Below are 19,885 nucleotides of genomic sequence, written 5' to 3' on the forward strand. Positions count from 1 at the left end.
AAAAACAGGCCTTCTGATAGTTTCTTTGTTCTTGAAAAATATAGTCCCATGATTTACCACTGGCTAGCCAATTAATTATCTTAAAATCCCCAAAACTGCTTGTTGTGTGTGACACAGGCATTGAGAGCAGCGAGGATGTACAACATTTGGACCATGAAATAAAGGAGCTCAATGAATCCAATCTGAAAATAGAAGCAGACATGATGCAGCTTCAGACTCAGGTAAACAGTAAACAGGACAAAAGTAAACAAACACATTACAAAAAAATGTAATATGAAAATGCATTATTAACTTACATGGCTCGATCACCTGTTATGTTTTAATTTATGGATATTCATGTTACCCTCATTAACAGAGCATATTGTTTGAAGCGAGATTAATAGGCATGATGTTATTTTGGTGATCACTGATCTCAAGGGTCAGTAAGAAGTAATACATTTGGATGATCGTATTTCAAAAAGATGTAGAGCAAAATTTTTTTTTGTTTAATTAGGTTGAATTAAGTAGATAAAATAAAAACTATTGTCTGCTCCATGTTCAGTGTTCTTTTCCCAAGGTCATTGTTACAATGTCTAACACACTACCCATAATACATTGCAGAATCTGCAGTATCAGTTATAATGACCCTTGTTCTAGGTGTCTGTAACATAAGTGCATTAGCATTACAACGAGTGGGGGGGGGGGTGCAGACTCCTTCTATGACTGACCTTGTGCTCCATGCCCATACAGATCTCGTCCATGGAGTGTAACCTGAAGACCATCGAGGAGGAGAACAAGTTGATTGAGCAGCACAACGACAGCTTGCTGAAAGAGCTGGCACGCCTCACCCAGGCTCTCATCAACAGCCTCACCGACATCCAGCTGCCGCAAATGGTGAACGAGACCTCCTCTTTACGTCTCCCGCTGTGGTGGCAAACGGGCGGGAGAAAACAACACTTTCCGTTTGGCCGGCAGATGCCAGCAGATGTATGCTCTTTGCAACGTGCTGGAAGGAATGCAGCCATTCTTACAAGAGTTGTTATTAATCAAGAGTAAACCATGAGACCATATGTAAAGGGGCATCTAACGAACTCACTGTTGTTTGGATATGCTTATAATCCTTAGTTTATTCAGCAGGTCTGTTAAGCAAGGCACTATTTACTGCATAACAAATTCATTGATTTTCTACACATAGACCATGCTTCATCACAGAATAAAAGACATCAACAATGTACATTGTTGGCTTTGAAAATTTGTGAAAATTGGTCCATAATGGATTTTCAACTCAAGTTCAGGGACTTTGATCAGGTAGCAGTTATGTCATTTAAATTCATACACTCTGCTTGTCTTCCAGGGTCCAATAAACGAGCAGAATTTCGAAGCCTACGTCAAGACTTTGACGGATATGTACAACAGTTCGGAGCATGAGTACTCTCCTGAATGCAAGGCCCTCCTGGACAGCATCAGACAGGCCATCAAAGGGATCCACGTGGAAACCATCTATTCACCTTGAAGTACTGTACATCTACACAAGCAATAGCTCTGGACAGCTCGTCTCTATCCCTTCCCACAGTCTGTAAACTTTTTTTTTTTCATAACACATTTATTTTGGTGACATTTTAACCCCTTTGCACTTATCTATGGTTTGCTTGACTTAACTTTGTATTTGTTCTTCTATGTATTAATTCACTATTATTACTATTTATTGTTTTATTCATCAAAATAAATTAAACAATAATATATTTTACTATTTATTTTCTATTTAACATCAATGTTGGCTGTTTATAACCTTTTGTTCTGCACTTCAGCTCTATGTATTGGAAATTACTTAGGCTACAAGCACATTTGCATTTGCTGTCTTATTTGGTAGGGGTTTTTTTGTTGTTGTTTTTTTTGTCGTTAAAAAAAGAGGAAACGAAATGTTTACTTGCATTTGTGATACACCTTTACCGATGAACGATGTCAAATGTAATGATATTACTATTGCACCACCTAGTGGCGACAAGCTCTTACTGCTCCACAATGGTAGGCTCTTAATGGTCTTTTTGAATGTATTGTGTGCAACAAATGAGTTCCCAAATTAAAACACTGACTCACAAAAACAGTATTCCTAGCTACTGAGCTAAAATCAGTTTTTGGTTAAACCCTCTCTTGATTGTACGTTGCCGTTTTTCCTACCACAGCATCACATCAAGAAGAAAAAGAATCCAGGCATAAAAAAATCGCTACATGAAATAACTGATTTCTGTTTCAATTTATATGAACTGCCTTTCGTGTGCACACCACAGCGTGTGCATATATGTGCCTATATGTAAATGATTACATGGAATATACTATGTTTTGTGGTAGAACAGTATTATGTGAATGGTGATTCATTTTATTATACAGTATATTTATTTTCGGAAAGAAAGCTTCTAACTCGGTTTAGCTACTGTTTATACGCCATTTTAAGCATCTAATGATATTGCTGTAATATGGGGATCAAGTGTTTCACTGTTGCCATGCCTCCTTTTCCTCTAGGCTAAATCATACCGTTCAACCATTTTGAAAAAGCTTTATTTTATTTTTTAAAACTGCATAAATGACTGTAAGCAATTGACAACTGACAACTTCCCAAAAGCCTTTTCGTTTTATTCCGCTGGATAGTATTACTTGACTGAGGAGAATTAGGTCAAACTGAAATCTGAGCTACGAACATTTTCCCACTAAAACAGCTGCACTAAGTAGTAGCGCATCCTTCGTGGTTCAGTGTAGTTTTTCTGCAGCCTCCTCAAATTTCAGTATGGAGCAGGTTTGATGACTAATACAAAAAATAAATAAATAAATAAAAACAGCAGAGAATGATCTTACAAAAATAAATTTAGATTTCAGTGTCAGCCCTTATACTTTTCTAATTATAATTACTTTAATTAATTTATTTAGGAAAAACAAAGTGGCATGGGTCAGAAATACTACTGAACTTAGATGACACTGACATTACGAGTTTTTTCCGGATTTGTATGAGCAAACAGTCATCCTGTAAATCTAATTGTTTTCTGCCAGCAATGACTACAGAAAAAGTACAGCAAATTTACAGGTCAATGGGCTAGTAAAAGTGCTATATTTGACCAAATGACCATACTGAATTGTACTCTTAATCAATTGAATCAAATCTTTTCAAAAGAAATGTAATTTATAATTATGTTAAATGATTTGTAATTCCTTATATTTAATTTATAAACCACATTGTTTGCTCAGGAACTTTTGTGAGAACTATTTATTTTTTCTGTTTGTATTTGATGTTTTGTAATGTGAAATGAATTTTTTGTGTAATGATATTAGTATGGAACACTGTACTGTAAATTATTTTGTTTCTTTTTGATTAAAACAAACTGCTTTTTTTCAGTTAAAGTAGTTTCTATATTGACGTTTCTTTACACTTTTACTATTTCATAAGCAGTAATGCGCTGTGTTGTACAGTTTGTGTATGGTAGAAATAAACAATTTAATGATCTCTTGAATTGTCAGAATACACAATAAGCCCTTAAACTATTTTGATGAAAAACATTTTATATGCTCCAAATGCTGTACATACAGCATATGTTTTTTTTTTCCTACAAAATTGCACTTACCTGTGCTACAGCAGGAAAGACAATAACCATAGCTGTCTGAACAGAGTATTGTCACGGCAACCACCGGATGCTATGACCAGCATGATACTGCCCTTGGTGCACCAGTCTATAAGCACTTTGCCTTGCCCAACTCCAATGCTAATCACATCCATTATAGTGGAACCACATATCTGGTCTGAGGTCAGCAGCAAAAGACCAATTCTGACAATAATCACCACAAATCAGATTTTGAACAAATGGTGTGTTTCTCCTTTGCTTCTTTAAATTATATCTTCAAAAACAGAAAACACATTATGGGTGCCTATGATTTGTTTTGATTCATTCCAAATGAAACTTCATTTTTGGAGCAGTATGTTCATTTGATATTGAGTTTTTTTGTTTTGCTTCAATAGAAGGTACCATGACATTTAAATCCAAGCAACATTAAGTTTCAGATTCTCATCTTGCTGAAAGCATGAGTGAAGTGTAGTGGGTAGATGTGGTATCAGCACTAGAAAGAACCTTAACAGTAAAGCACATGTAAACCCCCCCCACCCCCACCCCCCGTTTACAAAATAGCACATCGATTTTATGGTCAGAGTAAATATCTTTGCAAATTATTAAATTATTCAAAAAGTTTTCTAATGTTTTAGAGGTATTTGACCTAATAGATAGTTGTTGTAGATGATGGTGAGGGTTCATATGGGTTTATTGGATTTTTACAGTTTCTGGTAGGTTAGCAGACTTTGAGGGCTTAAAACATAATGGCTATCCAATTCTGGTTTTAGAGAACTGTCATCCTGTTGATTAATTTTGATCAGGTTTTATAAATTATGAGCAGCATTGGCACGCTTGATTTAAGCAACACAGTATTAGTGAGTAAAGGTATAAAAATATCCATTCTCCATTCCCAGTTTCATGACTACTGTTGTATTTCGAAACAATGAACTGGAACATAATAGAATGTAATCTGAAAATATAAACTTTGTGTCATAGCATTAAAGCTAATGCCATATATATATATATATATATATATATATATATATATATATATATATATATATATATATATATATATATATTACTGTTAAGCAACATAACATTAGTTACTATTCTTTTAATGTACTATTCTGACTGATCACAGCATTAAGCATTAATGTAGTAACTCTTGGGAAGTGCCTCCCATAACCACAGAAAATGCCACACAACTTGTTTTAAGAATCAAGAAATAAAACTTATATGATAACTATGCTTTTGTAAGTACAGGGGCTAAATGTCAGCCGTTGTTATATTGCCATCTTATTTTTTTTTTTTGCACACACACACACACACACACACACAATATATATATATATATATATATATATATATATATATATATATATATATATATATATATATATATATATGTAGTTATTCCTGGAGCCGTGGATGAACAAATTAAAACCCTTTAGAGGATTTCTTCACATTCTTCAGTAAAGATAAGCGGTAGTGTTCGGGGAGTGTTATGGAGAGTTGGAACCCACGCAGAATTCTGGTACTTTGGTCCCGCGAAGACACGTCCACCTAGCGCCGTTTTACCATGTGATCAATGTTTACATCCTCTCAGCTGTTCCTGGAGAAAACACAAGGATAGTCGTTGTATCCACAAAAGTACTCTGGTGTATTTTAGTACTTTACCAAATGCCGACATTTATAACTCTGCTCAAGATTTATCAATGGGGAAAGGTGAGTGAAATGGCTACTTCTGAAGCTCTGATGTTGTTGGCGACATTTTTTTTGTTTTTCAGCTTGTTAGCGTTAGCTTGTCTGTCGTGCTTATCAAGTGTTGTACTTGCAGCTAATTGGTTAGCTTACGTTAGCTTGAAAGCTAGCTAGCTAGCTAGGAAGACACCGTTTGTTTGAGTTTCACAAAAATGTTTAAATTTATTTAAACAGTGAATTGCGTTTTGTTAGTTTCTATTATTGAACGTTTGTGTTCTGAATTGACACGGAGATTGTTGACGTCTAATGGGAACAGTGGCTATCTAGGTTAGCAATGTCGGTTATCCAATTCGGCATTTTAGCGCTGTTGTTTTTTTGTGAAAGTAGCTTGGCTTGGTGGCCAAGTAACGGAGAACTATCGTTACTAGCTGACTAGACAGACTAGCTCGCTAAATGAACCGACGTTAAATGTAGTGTTCGGTGACTTAGTGAAAAAGCAGCCCAGCTAACGTTAACTTGCCATCTTAACCACGATAAACACAGTACAGCTGGTTGTATTGTGTAATGACTAAATTAGCCAACCTAGCTTGCGCACAAAGCTGCCTTTAGTCGCATCACAGCCTTGTTTCGTTGTTATTGTTTCAGCGGATACATTATAAGCACTAGAAAGTTTCCAATGCAATAGCGATTAAATTCACAGGGCTCACCGTTTGAGACTTATTAATTTGACTGTAATGAAACCTGAGTGAGCCTTTATCTAGGTAGCTGGCTAGCTACTTTTCACGCAGTATTGGACGTGGTGGCTAACGAGTAACGCATGCAAGACTCCTGTTTTTGAGTTTATCATGTCAGTGCATAATGGCGGAAAAGCATCCCCAATGCTTACAGCCAGTACTCTTTTCTGCTCAAGTCATTCTGTCTCTATACATGCATTTATTCGGTCTGATGTCGTGTGTCCTCGAAATAGAAACGGTGACGGAACAACTGTACTGCAACGTCAAACTATTTTTCAATCATTAACGCAGTAACTTCAAAGAAACTACGCCGATAATTCTGCATACCAAGCAAAATACGAAAACGCACACTATATATATATATATATATATATATATATATATATATATATATATATATATATATATATATATATATAAAATATTGTGTGTGTGTGTGTATTAGTAGTAGTATAAGTATGGCGCATAAATACACACGCACGTATGTATGTATGTATGCGCCCTTCTTCTACTACAAAGTAGTAGTACTACTACAAAGAAAGTATTTTTATGCGCCCTACCTTTTTCTTAGTAGTTTAGCGTCAGTTGAGTCCTTGCATAGAAACCCGAATAAGACCACAGATTTGATTTAATAAATCATCCTACCTCAACACCGGCAGACCAACATGTAGGGTTTTAATCCATGTTGTCTAACAGTGTTGCCTATGCTGAGGTGTAGAAACTGTTACAAGCAACACTGGCCACTGAGTTCAGGACATTCTTGGTCACACACTAATATGTTCAATATCCTAGTCTACCGTTCCGAATATATCACGCAAACATAAAACTGCAAGATTATGAACGGCATACTTCTGTTTATTTTTTTAAACTGCGCATCAAAGGATAGAGGCAGTTTCTCGGACTAAGTAATCCAAAAGGGAAAATTAACACAAACCTAAACTCTTAACAGTGGTTCAAGGTTTTACTTAATAAACACAAATCAAGGCCACAATAAAAGGTTTTTACCAGTGGCCTACTGAAAATGTATTTTATTTCAGGCCAAAGCAAACATGTATTAATGGATACATGGACGTTTGTTCAAAAATCTCTACAGAAAATGTTAAACTAACAGAGTAACTCCATAAATATCCACTTCAGCTCTTTTTTTGTAATAATCTCGGTCAGTTGTATCTTAATGATCAGGTCTATTAGCCTGGTTTGCATAATTTAGTTCTTTTTTCCCTGGGTTGAACCATAACAAACCATACTGAATTTTACCATGTATGTTTCTTGTCTTAAGAAGTTGCTTAAAAAGGTGTAGGTAAATGATAATGTTATTGAGAAATGTCTTCGAGTCATTTTACCATGCCACAATTAAGCTCAGCTACAAATGCTTGCTTCTTTTTGACGTGGGTTGGTAAAAGCAGTTAGAAATTGCTTTTACATTCAATTGTATAGTGACACATGATTGCTCTTTTAAATTGGCTGGAAACAACTGGCTGTTGGTTTGCTCCTACTGTACATCAGGTTCACGTTTGACACCTTAGCCTAGGCCTTCGGACGTGGTGTCGCTTAGCTCTTGTGCCCCTTCCCCTGAATTACAGAAAAAGCAACTTCTCAACAAATCCAGTGTATGAATAAATACATTTTAGAAAGTGTAGGCAGGGCAAAGAGGGCAAGACCGCACAATCAGGTTTTCCTGGTAAAGTATTAGTGGGGAGTGACAGTGGTGCAATTGTGCAACCAACACCCTAATCATATAATCATGGATCAGCTTCCCTGGGAGCTCAGCATTATATCTCACAGGCCTTATAAAATGCCACTAAATGAATAGTTAGTCTTTTGATTACTGAATCTCCCACCATCACCAATCACATAAATCTTTCAGTGTGAATATTTGAGAAGATGTGATCTGAGTTTCATCTGAGAATGGGTTGGTTTTGGTGGTATAGGCGTTCACCCATGGTGAGTTGATGCTGCTGTGCAGAGGCAGGAAGAACAGAAGTGTGCACATCCAGTGCTGGGATTTATGAACACCATCCTACACCAACACATTCTAAAGTCACCTGCCCTGAATCATGCCTTGTTGCATTTTGTGAATGCATTTTTTTGCCTTTATATGCTATACCTATCCAGAATGGAGGGGCAGGGTGTCCTCCTATATTAGAATTTTTGTTTTGGGGAGAGGGGCATGACCCCCTTTTCAATAAGGTGCCATGTTTTTTGTTGCCCCCCCCCCCTTCTTTTCAGACCTGCCCCTGGAAGAGTCTGGACATGCCACAGCTCACTGTCACTGGCACACACTGCAGTCAGTCTTTCCAAAAAGTATTTTTTAAAATGAGAATTGAGGCACAGACAGTGCTGTGTTTACTGTAGACCTGTACTGGCTGGAGTCAATTGGCTGCTCTGAAGGATTTGGCTTGGTAGAAAACTGGAAAAGAGGATTAGCCAACTTCTTTTTTTCCTGCAGAAATCTCAAATGTTGGCATATCAGGCAAAAGTCAGAAAATATGACAAAGATTGCTTTGACACCCTGCATGCTGACTAAGGAAATGTGTGTATCTGTGTGTGTATATGTATATCTCAGCCATAACATTAAAACCACCTGCCTAACTATATTGTATAGGTCCTCCCTGCGCCATCAAAACCTCTTATGTGTCAAGGCATGGACTCCTCTAGACCTCTGAAAGTGTTGTGTGGTATCTGGCACCAAGACATTAGCAACAGATTCTTTACATCCTTTAAAGTGTGAGTTGCAGGTCTCCATGCAAGAAACTTGTTTTTCCAGCACATCCCACGGCTGCTTAATTGTATTGAGCTTCTGAGGGATTTGGAGGCCAATTTATCACATTGAACTCTTTGTCATGTTCCTCGAATCATTCCTGAACAATTTTTTCAGTGTTGCAGGGTGCATTTTCCTGCTGAAAGAAGCCACTGCCATTAGGGAATTCTGTTGTCATGAAAGGGTCTGCAACAATAACAACAAAAGGTAGTGATACGTGTCAGATTAACATGAATACGAGGACCTGAACTTCCTCAGCATAATATTGCCCATAGTATCACACCCCTGCCGGCTTATGTTCTTCCCATAGTCCATCCTGGTGCCATCTCTTCCCCAGGCAAGTGATGCACACACACAGCTGTCCACATGATGTAAAAGAAAACACAATTCATCAGACCAGGCCCCCTTCAATTTATCCATTGTTCAGTTCTGATACTCACATATGCATTGTAGGTACTTTCAGCAGTGGACATTGTCAGCATGGGCATGGTTACGCAGCCCCAGACTGCGATGCACAGAACAGAACTGTGTTGTGACACAGCATTAACCTTTTCAGCAATATGTACTTCAGTAGCTCTTTTGTGGGATTGGACCAGACAGGCTGTGCTTCGCTCCCCATACCCATTAGTGATGCCAGTGTCATATAATGCTAGTGTCATCTCTAGAAGCTAAGATCACAAGACTGAAAATGAAGTATTTGGTCACATCATGCATGTGTGTGTGTGTGTCTCTATCTCTGAGGAAGATTACAAGTGGGTAAATGCAGTGTACTGTAGTAAGAGATAGAGATACCCAAAATTGTAATGAAGTACACAGTTTCCATAAACTTGCACAGGTACATTTACATTTATGGTATTTAGAATTTTTGTTCTGGGGAGAGGGGCATGCCCCCTTTTTCAGTAAGGTAATGAAGAATCTCGTTCAGAAACTTTCTCTGGAAACTTCATGTACTTCACTACAACTTTGAATAATACGTATACATATTTTGAATTTTATATACATTAGCCTTTCTAGCATTTTTCTGCTGTACATTGGGTGTGCAGCCATCTGTGGACTATTAAATTATGTTTTGGGTTTAAAGTCAAAAAGAGTCAGAACATTGTTCCTGCATCGGAGGTTTGCCAGTGATAAGCAAATAAACTCCTGCTTCAGACACTTTTTTGATGTATCTTGATTTGTGATCATATGTTTGGAAACCTCAATGATGACCCACTAAAGCTGTAATCTAGTGTGTTTTGTGATAGTCTTGCAACTTTATGATAGTTCAGTTGGTAGAAGAGCACAAAGCAGAGCACAAATAACTGACATGTCCTCCATTCTAAAAATGCCACCAAAGTACACAGTGACTGTTGTAGAGCATTTGTTCTAAATATGAGATTACCTAATCCCGGGTACTGCTGTTCCTTTTCCCCCCAGATATGATGATGATCTGAAGTGACTGGAAGGTATAAATCATCTTTCCTATGCCAGAAGTGTGAACCCTTTGCTCCTGCATGTGAAGAGGGGTGTGGCCTGTGGCCTAGTTGCACCTCCACTTGGCCTTGCTTTTTTTCCCCTCCCTTTTTGTTTTCCTTTCTTTTCTGTTCTGGGGACAAGGGGACCATGGGCGGAGCTGTGAGCGCAGGGGAAGACAATGACGATTTGATTGACAACCTGAAGGAGGCGCAGTATATTCGCACAAGCACAGTTGAGCAGGTTTTCAGGGCAATAGATCGTGGAGACTACTACTTAGAGGGCTACAGGGACAATGCTTACAAAGACTTGGCCTGGAAGCATGGGAATATCCACCTTTCGGCCCCTTGCATCTATTCTGAGGTCATGGAGGCATTGAATCTCCAGCAAGGACTGTCTTTCCTCAACCTGGGCAGTGGCACAGGTTACCTGAGCACAATGGTGGGCCTGATAATCGGTGAGAAACTAACCTTGAATGGTTTTTTCTATTTAGTTGAATACTAGAGTGTATAAAGTTAGAGTGGTTTGTTCCTGTGATGAATCAATAATTTGAAACACTGAAAGCTGGTCATGTAAACAGCACAGTCTGATTGTCATTGTCTGTCTGAGGTGTTAGTTGATCTAAATTTACTCCAGACTGATTTCAAATGGATTGTTCAAGGTAGATTATTGTAAACACTTAAGTTTGAACACTGACTCTTGCACTCTTGTGACATTTTGTGCCGGCTAAAACAAAAGTTTTGTTTAAAAAGCCTGTGTTGATCTCACTGGTAGACTCCACAGTACTGCAGGTTTAATGTTTGTGAAAATGCATGTAAGAATTGCTCCATAAGTATATTTTTCTTTGACAAATTGATCTCTGCAAGATATTAAATTAAAATAAATTCTTCAGTCACATTATTTAAAGAAGCCAAACCTGTGTTTGTTTATTTCGACTTTACAGCTATATTTTGGCTTGTGTTTTTATTTATTTACCACTATTCTGCTGTGGAACAGTATGCGATGTATCTAAATGACTGTGATCTTTTTTGCATCAGGTCCTTTTGGGGTCAACCATGGTGTGGAGCTCCACAAGGATGTGGTGGAATATGCAACAGAAAGACTTGAGGACTTCATTAAAAACAGTGACAGCTTTGACAAGTGAGCTGAGCTGCTTCATTATTTTAAAAAAATATTATGAACTTGTGACATTACAAGTATAACTGTGCCAGGATATGGATCTTTTAGCTTTTATGAATTCTTTCAGATTCTTTGTACTTTTAAAAAAAAAACTTTTTTGCACATTTTTTAAATCACTACTAATAAGAGCATCTGCCACATGACTACGCTTAACACCCACTTTATTAGAACTTTTTATGCATTCCAAACACCTTGTAGATGTACGGTTCAGAACTGCAGCCTGTCTGTTACCATGCAGTATGTTAGCCATCCTCCATGAGCCAGGATGCACACTCAACTCAGCAATGAAACTGACCCATGCAAACGAAAAAAATAATTAGCCATGCAGTGGCAGATACATTAATTCTAGCACAGCACCCATTACCATGTCGAGGTCGTTTCTGTGTAGAGAATGCTCCAACACCTAAGTAATATATCTTCTCAGCAAGGGTTCAACATTCAGAAACTGACCGGTGATGAACGGTTAGAGTATGGCTGATAAATTGTAAATGTATACAAATTACAATTACAGTTTGTAATTTTAAGCCTATAAAATACATTTACAGGACAGGTGTAATAAAGTAGCCAGTGAGTGTAGCTGTAAGCTAGTTCTTTATTTATGTGTGTTGAGTGTAAATTTATGTGTAACTTGGCATATACATGATTTGTTTCAGATTTGAGTTCTGTGAACCCCATTTTGTAGTGGGGAACTGTTTAGAGATCTCATCAGACTGTCAACAGTACGATCGCATCTACTGTGGTGCAGGCGTTCAGAAAGACCATGAGAACTATATGAAGATCATGTTGAATGTGGGAGGCATTCTTGTCATGCCTATTGAAGACCAGGTAAATTATTCCCTCTTTCAGCTCTCTATACTGTTTTATTACAAAATAAAATGTCAACTCATGAAAGATAAAAATGGACCAGTCCTGACCATTCTGTGTGACTGGTAAATGTACATTGGATAGAACAAATTCCTGTGCAGAAATTCAGAGCCCTTCAGGCAAGATTTACATTCATTCATTATTAATGGAATATTTGTGAACAAAAAGTTATGTTCAGTTAATATTAACACTGCTGTAGGTTGAAGTATAGTAACTGATGCAGTCTACACTGCCATTGCTGGATTAGATGAACATATATTTAGTTAATACAGTTTATGCTGCTACTGGCTCAGGTAGTTAATACAGTCCTATACTGTTACAGTTACTTTTCCCAGTGCGGTTTCTGGGCTTGTCTGTTGCAGTTGACTCAGATAACCCGAACTGGCCAGAGCTCATGGGAGAGTAAAAACATCCTGGCAGTGTCCTTCGCACCTCTGGTCCAGCAGAGCCGATCTGACTGTAGCAAGCCTGAAGGGGTGGTGCTGCGTGAGTCGTTCACTGGCACATGCACACATCACGTCTACATGTGTGCACACGCGCGCGCACACACACACACACACACACACACAGAACATTGTCCCACAGGTGAAGTGGTATGATTACTAAATGAAGGGTTTAACCATAAACCAACAAAGCCAGGTAAACTTACTTAAATTTAAGTAAGTTGTTAACGGTGTGTTAAAAATTTCACATTTTTTTCTTATTGATACTTCCCCCGATCTCTTCCAAGGGGCTCATGTAACTCTGTAAGGGTTTATATGAGGTAGGTCAGGATTTTGTATATTTTGTATATTTATAATTAAATTACTTATATATTTATAATTGAATAACTTAATTGAATTGTTTTATAAGGTCACTTTGCACAAGCACATGCTTTGCAGTCCTTTGTTTTGAAATTTGAGCCAAAAGTCTGTGTAGAGTATATAATGGATTAATTTATTTGTTTTAACAAAATGTTCGAAATCAAATTGAGTCTTCAAAAAAATTCAAAATGTGTGCTTTGGTTAGCACATTACACAAAGCAGTAAGTAGTTAGAGTACAGAATAAAATACCAACTTATCCACTAGCCATCTGCAGGTTAAGTGTTTGTGATGGAGCTGTTTATAATTATTAGTGAAGTGCTTAAGTATTTAAGTATGAATTAGAAATAACTTATATAATTGGTCCTGGATGCAGTATAGGAAATTTTGTATCGGCTCAGTCAAATATTTCTTAATTCCATCTTTTTTCAGAGGTCAAGAGTTATTTTGACTGTCACATATTGAATGTGATTTTCCTTCACCACATTCCATGAACATTCCAAAACCTATGGTATGGTAAAATCAAATCTCTTAAGCTTTCAATTTACACATTGCTCCCCCTTGTGAAGAGAATGTGTAGCTGTGTCTGTGTCATCACTGCCTTGTGACTGCTCATAGACTAGCCAAACCACCACAGATCCAATTAAAGGAGAGTGCATCAGCCCGTGCTCCAGTAGTAGTAACAAACCTAAGGTGGAAGTGGTTTGACTGTGGTTCAGAAACTACACTGATTATAATAAATATACCTCCATCATCAGTCTTGGTAATTTTTCTCGGTCATAAACAAGGACCTCCTGCCCTGTGTTGCTCAGCTCCAGTGACTGCGAGGAGTCTGCAGGACCTGGCGCGTATCTACATTCGCCGCACGCTGCGGTGCCTGGCCGACGAGGAGAGCCCGGCCAGAGGCCCCACCCATCGGGTGGCGCAGAAACGCAAGCGTCGGCGCTGCCGTCGACATCACCGCGTCAGCACCTATGTGTTCATGGGCAACCAACTGATCCCGCAGGCCATGGAGAGCGAGGAGGACGAGAGCAAGGAGGACGAGAGCAAGGATGAGGAGCAGGAAAAATACAGTGTGGAGCCCTCCAAGCCCGAGGAGCCACAGGTTAATCTGCTGAGAGACAAGATCCTGAGCCTGCCCCTGCCTGAGGCTCTGAAGACCTTCCTATTGTACTACCGTGAGAAATAGTGATGTGTCCAGGGTACCTGGCTGGCTTTGAGGGCATTTTCACTGCGGGTCTCTTCTAGGGCAACTTTTCCCTTTCTTTAATAATGTAGCATAATTTAAGATTTTTCAGAATGGCAAATCTGAATCTGGAATCTATATCACTATACTTTCCAGTATACTGTTCTAATGGTTTATAATCCTGACTTTGAATCTGATATTGGAAATCTTTTTAGCACTGAGGACCTAAGGGGGCTCTCCAGAACATTTCTAGTTCTCTATGTTTATACTCAGAGTTTGCTAAATTTGCTAAGATATCCCTTAAATATTATAACAGAAGCTTTGATGTTCCCTCTAACCCACTATAGAGAATTTTGTCTTTTGATCAAATCTGAGTAGCAGTTTTTCCATCATCAGTGTGTTGGGGATGGATATTTACTTTTTGAGAATCTGAACCTGGGTATGTTTCTACGTTTTTGTGATGTTTGTCAGTGCTGTGGATGCCTCACTCTGGATCTGTTTGGTAAAGTTTCATTCTGCACCTTGTTCTCTGGATGCACAACCCTGTGTATGAGGGGTTTTTTTTTTTTTTTTTTTTTAAACACTTTGTAATGCTTTGTACCTCATGGCTGGTCAGCCTCAGAGGTATATTATGAAGCTGGCTTCATGACTTAAGACAATCTTAATTAAGGTAGCCCTCAACTGAGATGACACATGACTTCTAGAACTTTAGAGCTGTGTGCTAGATTGAGTTAAGCCACTGACTAAATTGCACTGATGGCAATTTTTCCTTTGGTAACACATTTTAGTCTACACTTAATCTGTGTCCAAAAACATCTGTTTGGGCTCATCACAACTCTGGCTAACTGTGTGTAATGACTTTCCATTCCTTCTCTCCCCTTTGTTATTTCCCTCCTAAGGCTTTCTTGCAGCTCTCAGTCATGCTTGCTGTGTTAAAGTAGAAAGTCATGATTTGTTGTCATGTGTGTTACAGTGTACATTAAGTACAGAGTTTGAAAATTAACGTGTCTGACTTATTTGGGGAAAAATAATATCCCTACATCTGTCTCATTATCTCTCTAGGTCTGTCCCCCTGCCCCCCCCAATCATAGGCAGAGTGTAACATAGCAGCAAATGACCGCTTATAACAGTTGGCCTTTCAGTTGAGAAAATGTCTTTCACATGTGAAAACTCTGTACAACTTGTGTACCTGTACATACACTGTCATAAAATTTGTAGTTTTTAATCACAATCGTTGGGTTGAGGCTTCTTGGTGTTCTTTTGGTAACAAATAATTTAGGAGCACTGAACATAAATATATTCTTGGAGACACATTCTATGTAGGTACAGTGTATATCATTCACTTCTTGACTGATGCAGCACTGGTGAGGAATGTTTTTATTGTTCTACACACACACACACACGTACGTACGTATGTATATGTGGCCAAGGTGTCATTATGTCTTCTCCCCAGCATTACACAAGGATATCTCTTCAGGGTAAAGGTCTGTTACCTGCTGTACAAATGTACAGAATCACACAACTAGACTTTGACAACTTTGGAAGCTCTGAGCCTTGTAAAGTTACATTGCTTAAAGTTCGTTTACCACATCTGACTGTTCTTCATATGCCGCTGTCTTCACTGTCGATAAAAGGGACGCTAGCTGTGTATACATACTCAACTCACAGAATACAGCATACATGCAGGCAGAGACCATTAATTCTGATGGTTTCTAAATTCACATTTAACCCTACTATTACCTTACATAATTGAAATGTGTTGTTTAGCAAAATAGTTTAGTATAACCTCTTCATAATACCTCAAATAGTGGCTGGAATTCTTAACTTCTTCATAGCATTATGACAGAAAACCTCTCCAAACAGGCAATACTGATTATGTAGTCCAGAATATCTAAGAATTAACAATTATCCTGAAATACACTAATAAAATCTAGAGGAAAACTTTGATCTGATGTGCTATTATTCTAGAATATGGTTCTGGTTCAGCTGGTTTGTTGGTGTTCAGGTGTGTTGAGAGAAATCTCTGGCTCGTCTAGTGTGTTTGGAGCCACTGGCCTGGGAGGACCACTGAGTCTGCACTCTATGAAACTTCTGCTGGCTATCTGTTAGGACAAGTCTTCATAATCCACTTATCAAAATAATTTTTTAAAGCATTTTCTAAACTGTAATAATCTTTAAAGGTATGGAATGGGTTGTTTGTGGGACTGTTTTTTTTTTTGTTTTTGTTTCCCCCCCCCCATACTTGAACTTCATTTAGAAGAGGTTACTTTTTGCTAAAGTGTGGTTTCACCAGCTTTTCAGATTTCACCACAATGTAAGCACAGTGCTGATGGCTTTGAGAGTCCTTGGGCTGCATCCAACACAAATTAAAGAGAAGCAGTTGAGAAATGCACTTTTCAGGCACTATGATATAATTCTAGTTGTACTGTTTTTTTTTAATGGTGCCATTTAATTGTCTAGTTTCACAACACTCCACAATGATTTGAGTTGTACTCTTTAACACCTTAGTTATGTTACTTACAGTGGGTGTTTGGTTAGGCAAGCCATCTATTTGGAGAGAAATCAGATTTGTCTTGATGTTTAAATGTAATCACAGTCTTTAAAGAAGTAAAGGCCATTTAACGTTTAAACAACCATTTTACTTGCCACTAAGCTCATTAGAGAATTTCAGCCAGCACTCCAGGACAAAAAATGAGTCAGTGGTCGCATGACTTTTGACAGTACAATTGTGACTAAGAAATGGACAAATGAGTCTATGTACTTAGTTTCAAACTTCTGCAGACACATTTCCCTCCCAACATGTGTACTCACTTTACAGAATTACAAAACCAATACTTCTCCCCTAACTTGCGATACAGAGTACTGGTCGATTTGCTCCAAACTTCTTTTGCTACAAAAATCAAAGATTGTGTATTATGTGTGGAAACCTTTATTCGGTCACAAGGTAAGAAAATTGATTGTATCTAGTGGGCTTTACCTATACAGTTTCAGGATTTGGCGTGCTATAAAAGTCCTCTCAGAATTTCAGATTTCCTATGGATGGTCTCTTTTAAAGCTGTGTATATGTGTGATTTTTTAAAAATGCATAACTGACTAATTTGACGCTCTATTCGCAACTTTTCATTAAACACTCCCAGCACTCTCATTTTTTTGCACTGTTTACTTTGATATTTCTTAGGTATATTTATTCACAGGCTACATCATGTAGCTTATTATCTAAAAAAGTCAAATTTATTATGTTGCTACCTTCCAACTTTAAATCCATCTAGAAATGCTTCTGGTTATAAAATATGTATGATGTTTAACTACCCTGACAGTTGTTTTTTGTTTTTTAATTAGAATAATTACAAATAACACTCTTTGAATTAATATAAAATTCAGTCAACTATTTTGTACATTATAAAACGTTTATTTTAGTAAGTACACTATACATCTTTATTAAAACAAGTTGCGAAAAATAAAAGGCTCCTTTTCAAACTCCTTGTTATAGAAGATTGGAACTATTCCAGCGGCACATCAAAAGATCTCCTCACAGAGCAAATACAGCCCAAAAGTCGTTCTATTGCATAGTCTTTAACAAACACCTCTCATTCTGTATTGGGATATAAAGCAGTTCAACTATGAAGTCATTAAAGTGCTACAGCACTCCAAAGGGTCATAGTTATTGCAAACCAATTGCACCTTATGCATTGTTCAGTTTTGAACCTTTCATGTAACAGTTAATGGGTAGTCCAAAAGATTTAATATTCCATGAAAGACTAAAGGAAAATGAAAAAAAAAAAGAAATTCTACTGGGTAAACTACTCATTAGAAATGCAATGTACTGGTGACTATAGGGTATCAGATTGTATATTTAATTTTTCATAATAGAGTTCTTGTCTTCTAAGCATCTTAATTATCAAACAAATTTGTAAACTGACAGGAGTGATCTTACAACACACAAATACAAAAAAAAGAGAAACCCTCTATGTTGACTCTGCTACACTCATCCTGCAGACCTGGCTAATTTAAAGCACGATGGGGAGAAAAAATAGCACAGGAATTCACAGTTCCAGCTCCAACTGTCAGGACCGTGGCACTACATACACCCTTCGCCTCTGTTTGCTGGGAGGGCCTGCTTTTGTCTCATCATAGTAGCATCCCTTATGTGGCAACATTATGAGGAGATTCCTTCTGTACAGAGTTTTACTGTAAAATTGGATGGTGTTACAACACTGCTTGATCTGTATTAAGGTAATGGGTAGAAAATTAAAGGGCAGCAACTATTTAAAGTGTAAGAATAAGACTACACTTACACATCTTCCACAAAGCTTGAGAAGCAGCATATTAGAATAAAGATGGTACAGAGCCCCTTTTTCCTTGCAGTTCAAACCTGAACTCAGTAGTCATATCTGTAGTTCACATCAATCTGAGGCAAATGGCTAAAGTAACAAAAATAATACATCATCATCTTTACAGTATCCACATAGCTCTGCATCCTCGAGTTTCTTTAGTTCATCATGGTACTGAGGAAGGTATTTGTCCCTGTTGTGTAAGTCACTTGGAAACAGATTCAGGTTTGTCTCCGTTTTATATATGATATTGCAGGGAATGTGACCAAGATATTCAACTCTTGCTAAAACCGATTTATTTACTGATGGTCTAGTATTTGAAATTTGTATTTGGGTAACTCAGTAACCATCCTTCAATCTTGGGTCACTGAATTACGAGGACTCCAACATCCTTTTCAGTCAATTATCTGATCTAAAGAAAGGATTAAGACTACACACAATTAGGAATGCTATCATTAAAGGAAAAATATTTACTGCAATATCAAAGGGGAAGAACTAATTAATGTTCTAATTGTTTTGTATCCATGACAACTAAGCATCCTGATGACTACAAAACATTTTCCTGCAACTAGTATGAGTGACATAATTAAAAATTTCCACTGGTTCTATGTACTTGTATCTGTTGAGGTATCCAAAACATGACATCACATCACCTTGGCTTGTGTTCAAGTCTGTACCAATGCAAGCAGGCCTGGTTGTTTTCACATTGCCCAAATGGGTAAAAAGGTCAAGGCTCATCGGTGCTGTTAAAACTCATCTGATATCTTCGCTGGTTTAGTCCACTGTCTCCATTTTTTAATCGTGCAATCTTAAAATGCCCCTCTCCAGGAAAGCCAATGTGAAATGTTTTTTCAAGGGCAAAGAGTCAGTGACGGTGGGGGTTGCAGATGGTGTGTCAACTCGAGTACTTCAGCTTGGAGGCCTGCACAACAGAAGTGACAGCAGTGGGTGTGGGCAACACTGTAGACGTGGCAACGCTCCGGCTGCCCACAAACACGGGGTCCAGGCATGCCACTTTGGCGGCAAAGAATGCATGAATGCAGTGCAGCACCGCAAAAAGGTTGGAGAACTCCAGTTCCTACAAGGCAGCAACAAACAGGAAGCAAAACAGATTTTAGCTACCAGGAAACCTTAGTTGGAGGCAAGTCCCACCCCTGGGTCAAGTCTAATCAGCAGATAAAGGTCTTGAGAAATACAAGCCATTACAAAGACTCTCCTATAATTCACCCAACAGCCTAGTGCTGTTTCTGCCCTGTCCTCTTTATGAACATAATATATTTAAATCACTTTTTTAAAAAACTAGC

The 19,885-nt window shown here is 38.0% G+C and overlaps 3 protein-coding genes and 1 long non-coding RNA gene across 13 annotated transcripts in view; 2 read left to right on the forward strand and 2 right to left on the reverse strand.

The window, feature by feature from the left end:
• Positions 1-3,555, forward strand: part of st18 (ST18 C2H2C-type zinc finger transcription factor) — a 40,314-nt gene extending 36,759 nt beyond the window's left edge. For all 3 annotated transcript variants that reach the window (XM_027016932.3, XM_081697011.1, XM_035531049.2), the window contains 3 exons: positions 118-221; positions 730-873; positions 1,334-3,555. In XM_027016932.3, the coding sequence (XP_026872733.3) occupies positions 118-221; positions 730-873; positions 1,334-1,492 (407 nt within the window). In that variant the 3' untranslated portion in view covers positions 1,493-3,555. The remainder of the gene's footprint in view (positions 1-117; positions 222-729; positions 874-1,333) is intronic.
• LOC145651254 (uncharacterized) lies at positions 53-7,084 on the reverse strand. Its single transcript, XR_014117091.1, has 4 exons — positions 6,568-7,084; positions 5,096-5,184; positions 708-903; positions 53-182 (listed from the first exon to the last, which is right to left on the reverse strand). It is a non-coding gene; the product is annotated as an uncharacterized LOC145651254 (long non-coding RNA).
• Positions 5,104-15,481, forward strand: pcmtd1 (protein-L-isoaspartate (D-aspartate) O-methyltransferase domain containing 1). Of its 3 annotated transcripts, XM_081697018.1 has the most exons (7): positions 5,104-5,297; positions 10,185-10,677; positions 11,258-11,360; positions 12,053-12,224; positions 12,626-12,749; positions 13,497-13,575; positions 13,877-14,015. In XM_081697018.1, the coding sequence occupies exons 2-6, from the start codon at positions 10,371-10,373 to the stop codon at positions 13,556-13,558; spliced, it is 768 nt and encodes a 255-aa protein (XP_081553144.1). In that variant the 5' UTR covers positions 5,104-5,297; positions 10,185-10,370; the 3' UTR covers positions 13,559-13,575; positions 13,877-14,015. The 3 variants fall into 3 exon arrangements, with proteins under 3 accessions (XP_081553144.1, XP_081553143.1, XP_026872750.2); XM_081697017.1 differs by lacking the exon at positions 13,877-14,015 and having other exon boundaries at positions 13,497-13,796; XM_027016949.3 differs by lacking the exon at positions 13,497-13,575 and having other exon boundaries at positions 5,109-5,297; positions 13,877-15,481.
• Positions 15,482-17,541: 2,060 nt separating this feature from the next.
• sntg1 (syntrophin, gamma 1) overlaps positions 17,542-19,885 on the reverse strand; it is a 50,399-nt gene continuing 48,055 nt past the window's right edge. For all 6 annotated transcript variants that reach the window (XM_081697014.1, XM_027016959.3, XM_081697015.1 and 3 more), the window contains one exon: positions 17,542-19,659. In XM_081697014.1, coding sequence (XP_081553140.1) covers positions 19,477-19,659 — 183 coding nt within the window. In that variant the 3' untranslated portion in view covers positions 17,542-19,476. The remainder of the gene's footprint in view (positions 19,660-19,885) is intronic.

Source organism: Electrophorus electricus, chromosome 14 (assembly GCF_041902795.1).
Source record: "Electrophorus electricus isolate QZ-2024a chromosome 14, ASM4190279v1, whole genome shotgun sequence".
NCBI classification, from domain to species: domain Eukaryota; kingdom Metazoa; phylum Chordata; class Actinopteri; order Gymnotiformes; family Gymnotidae; genus Electrophorus; species Electrophorus electricus.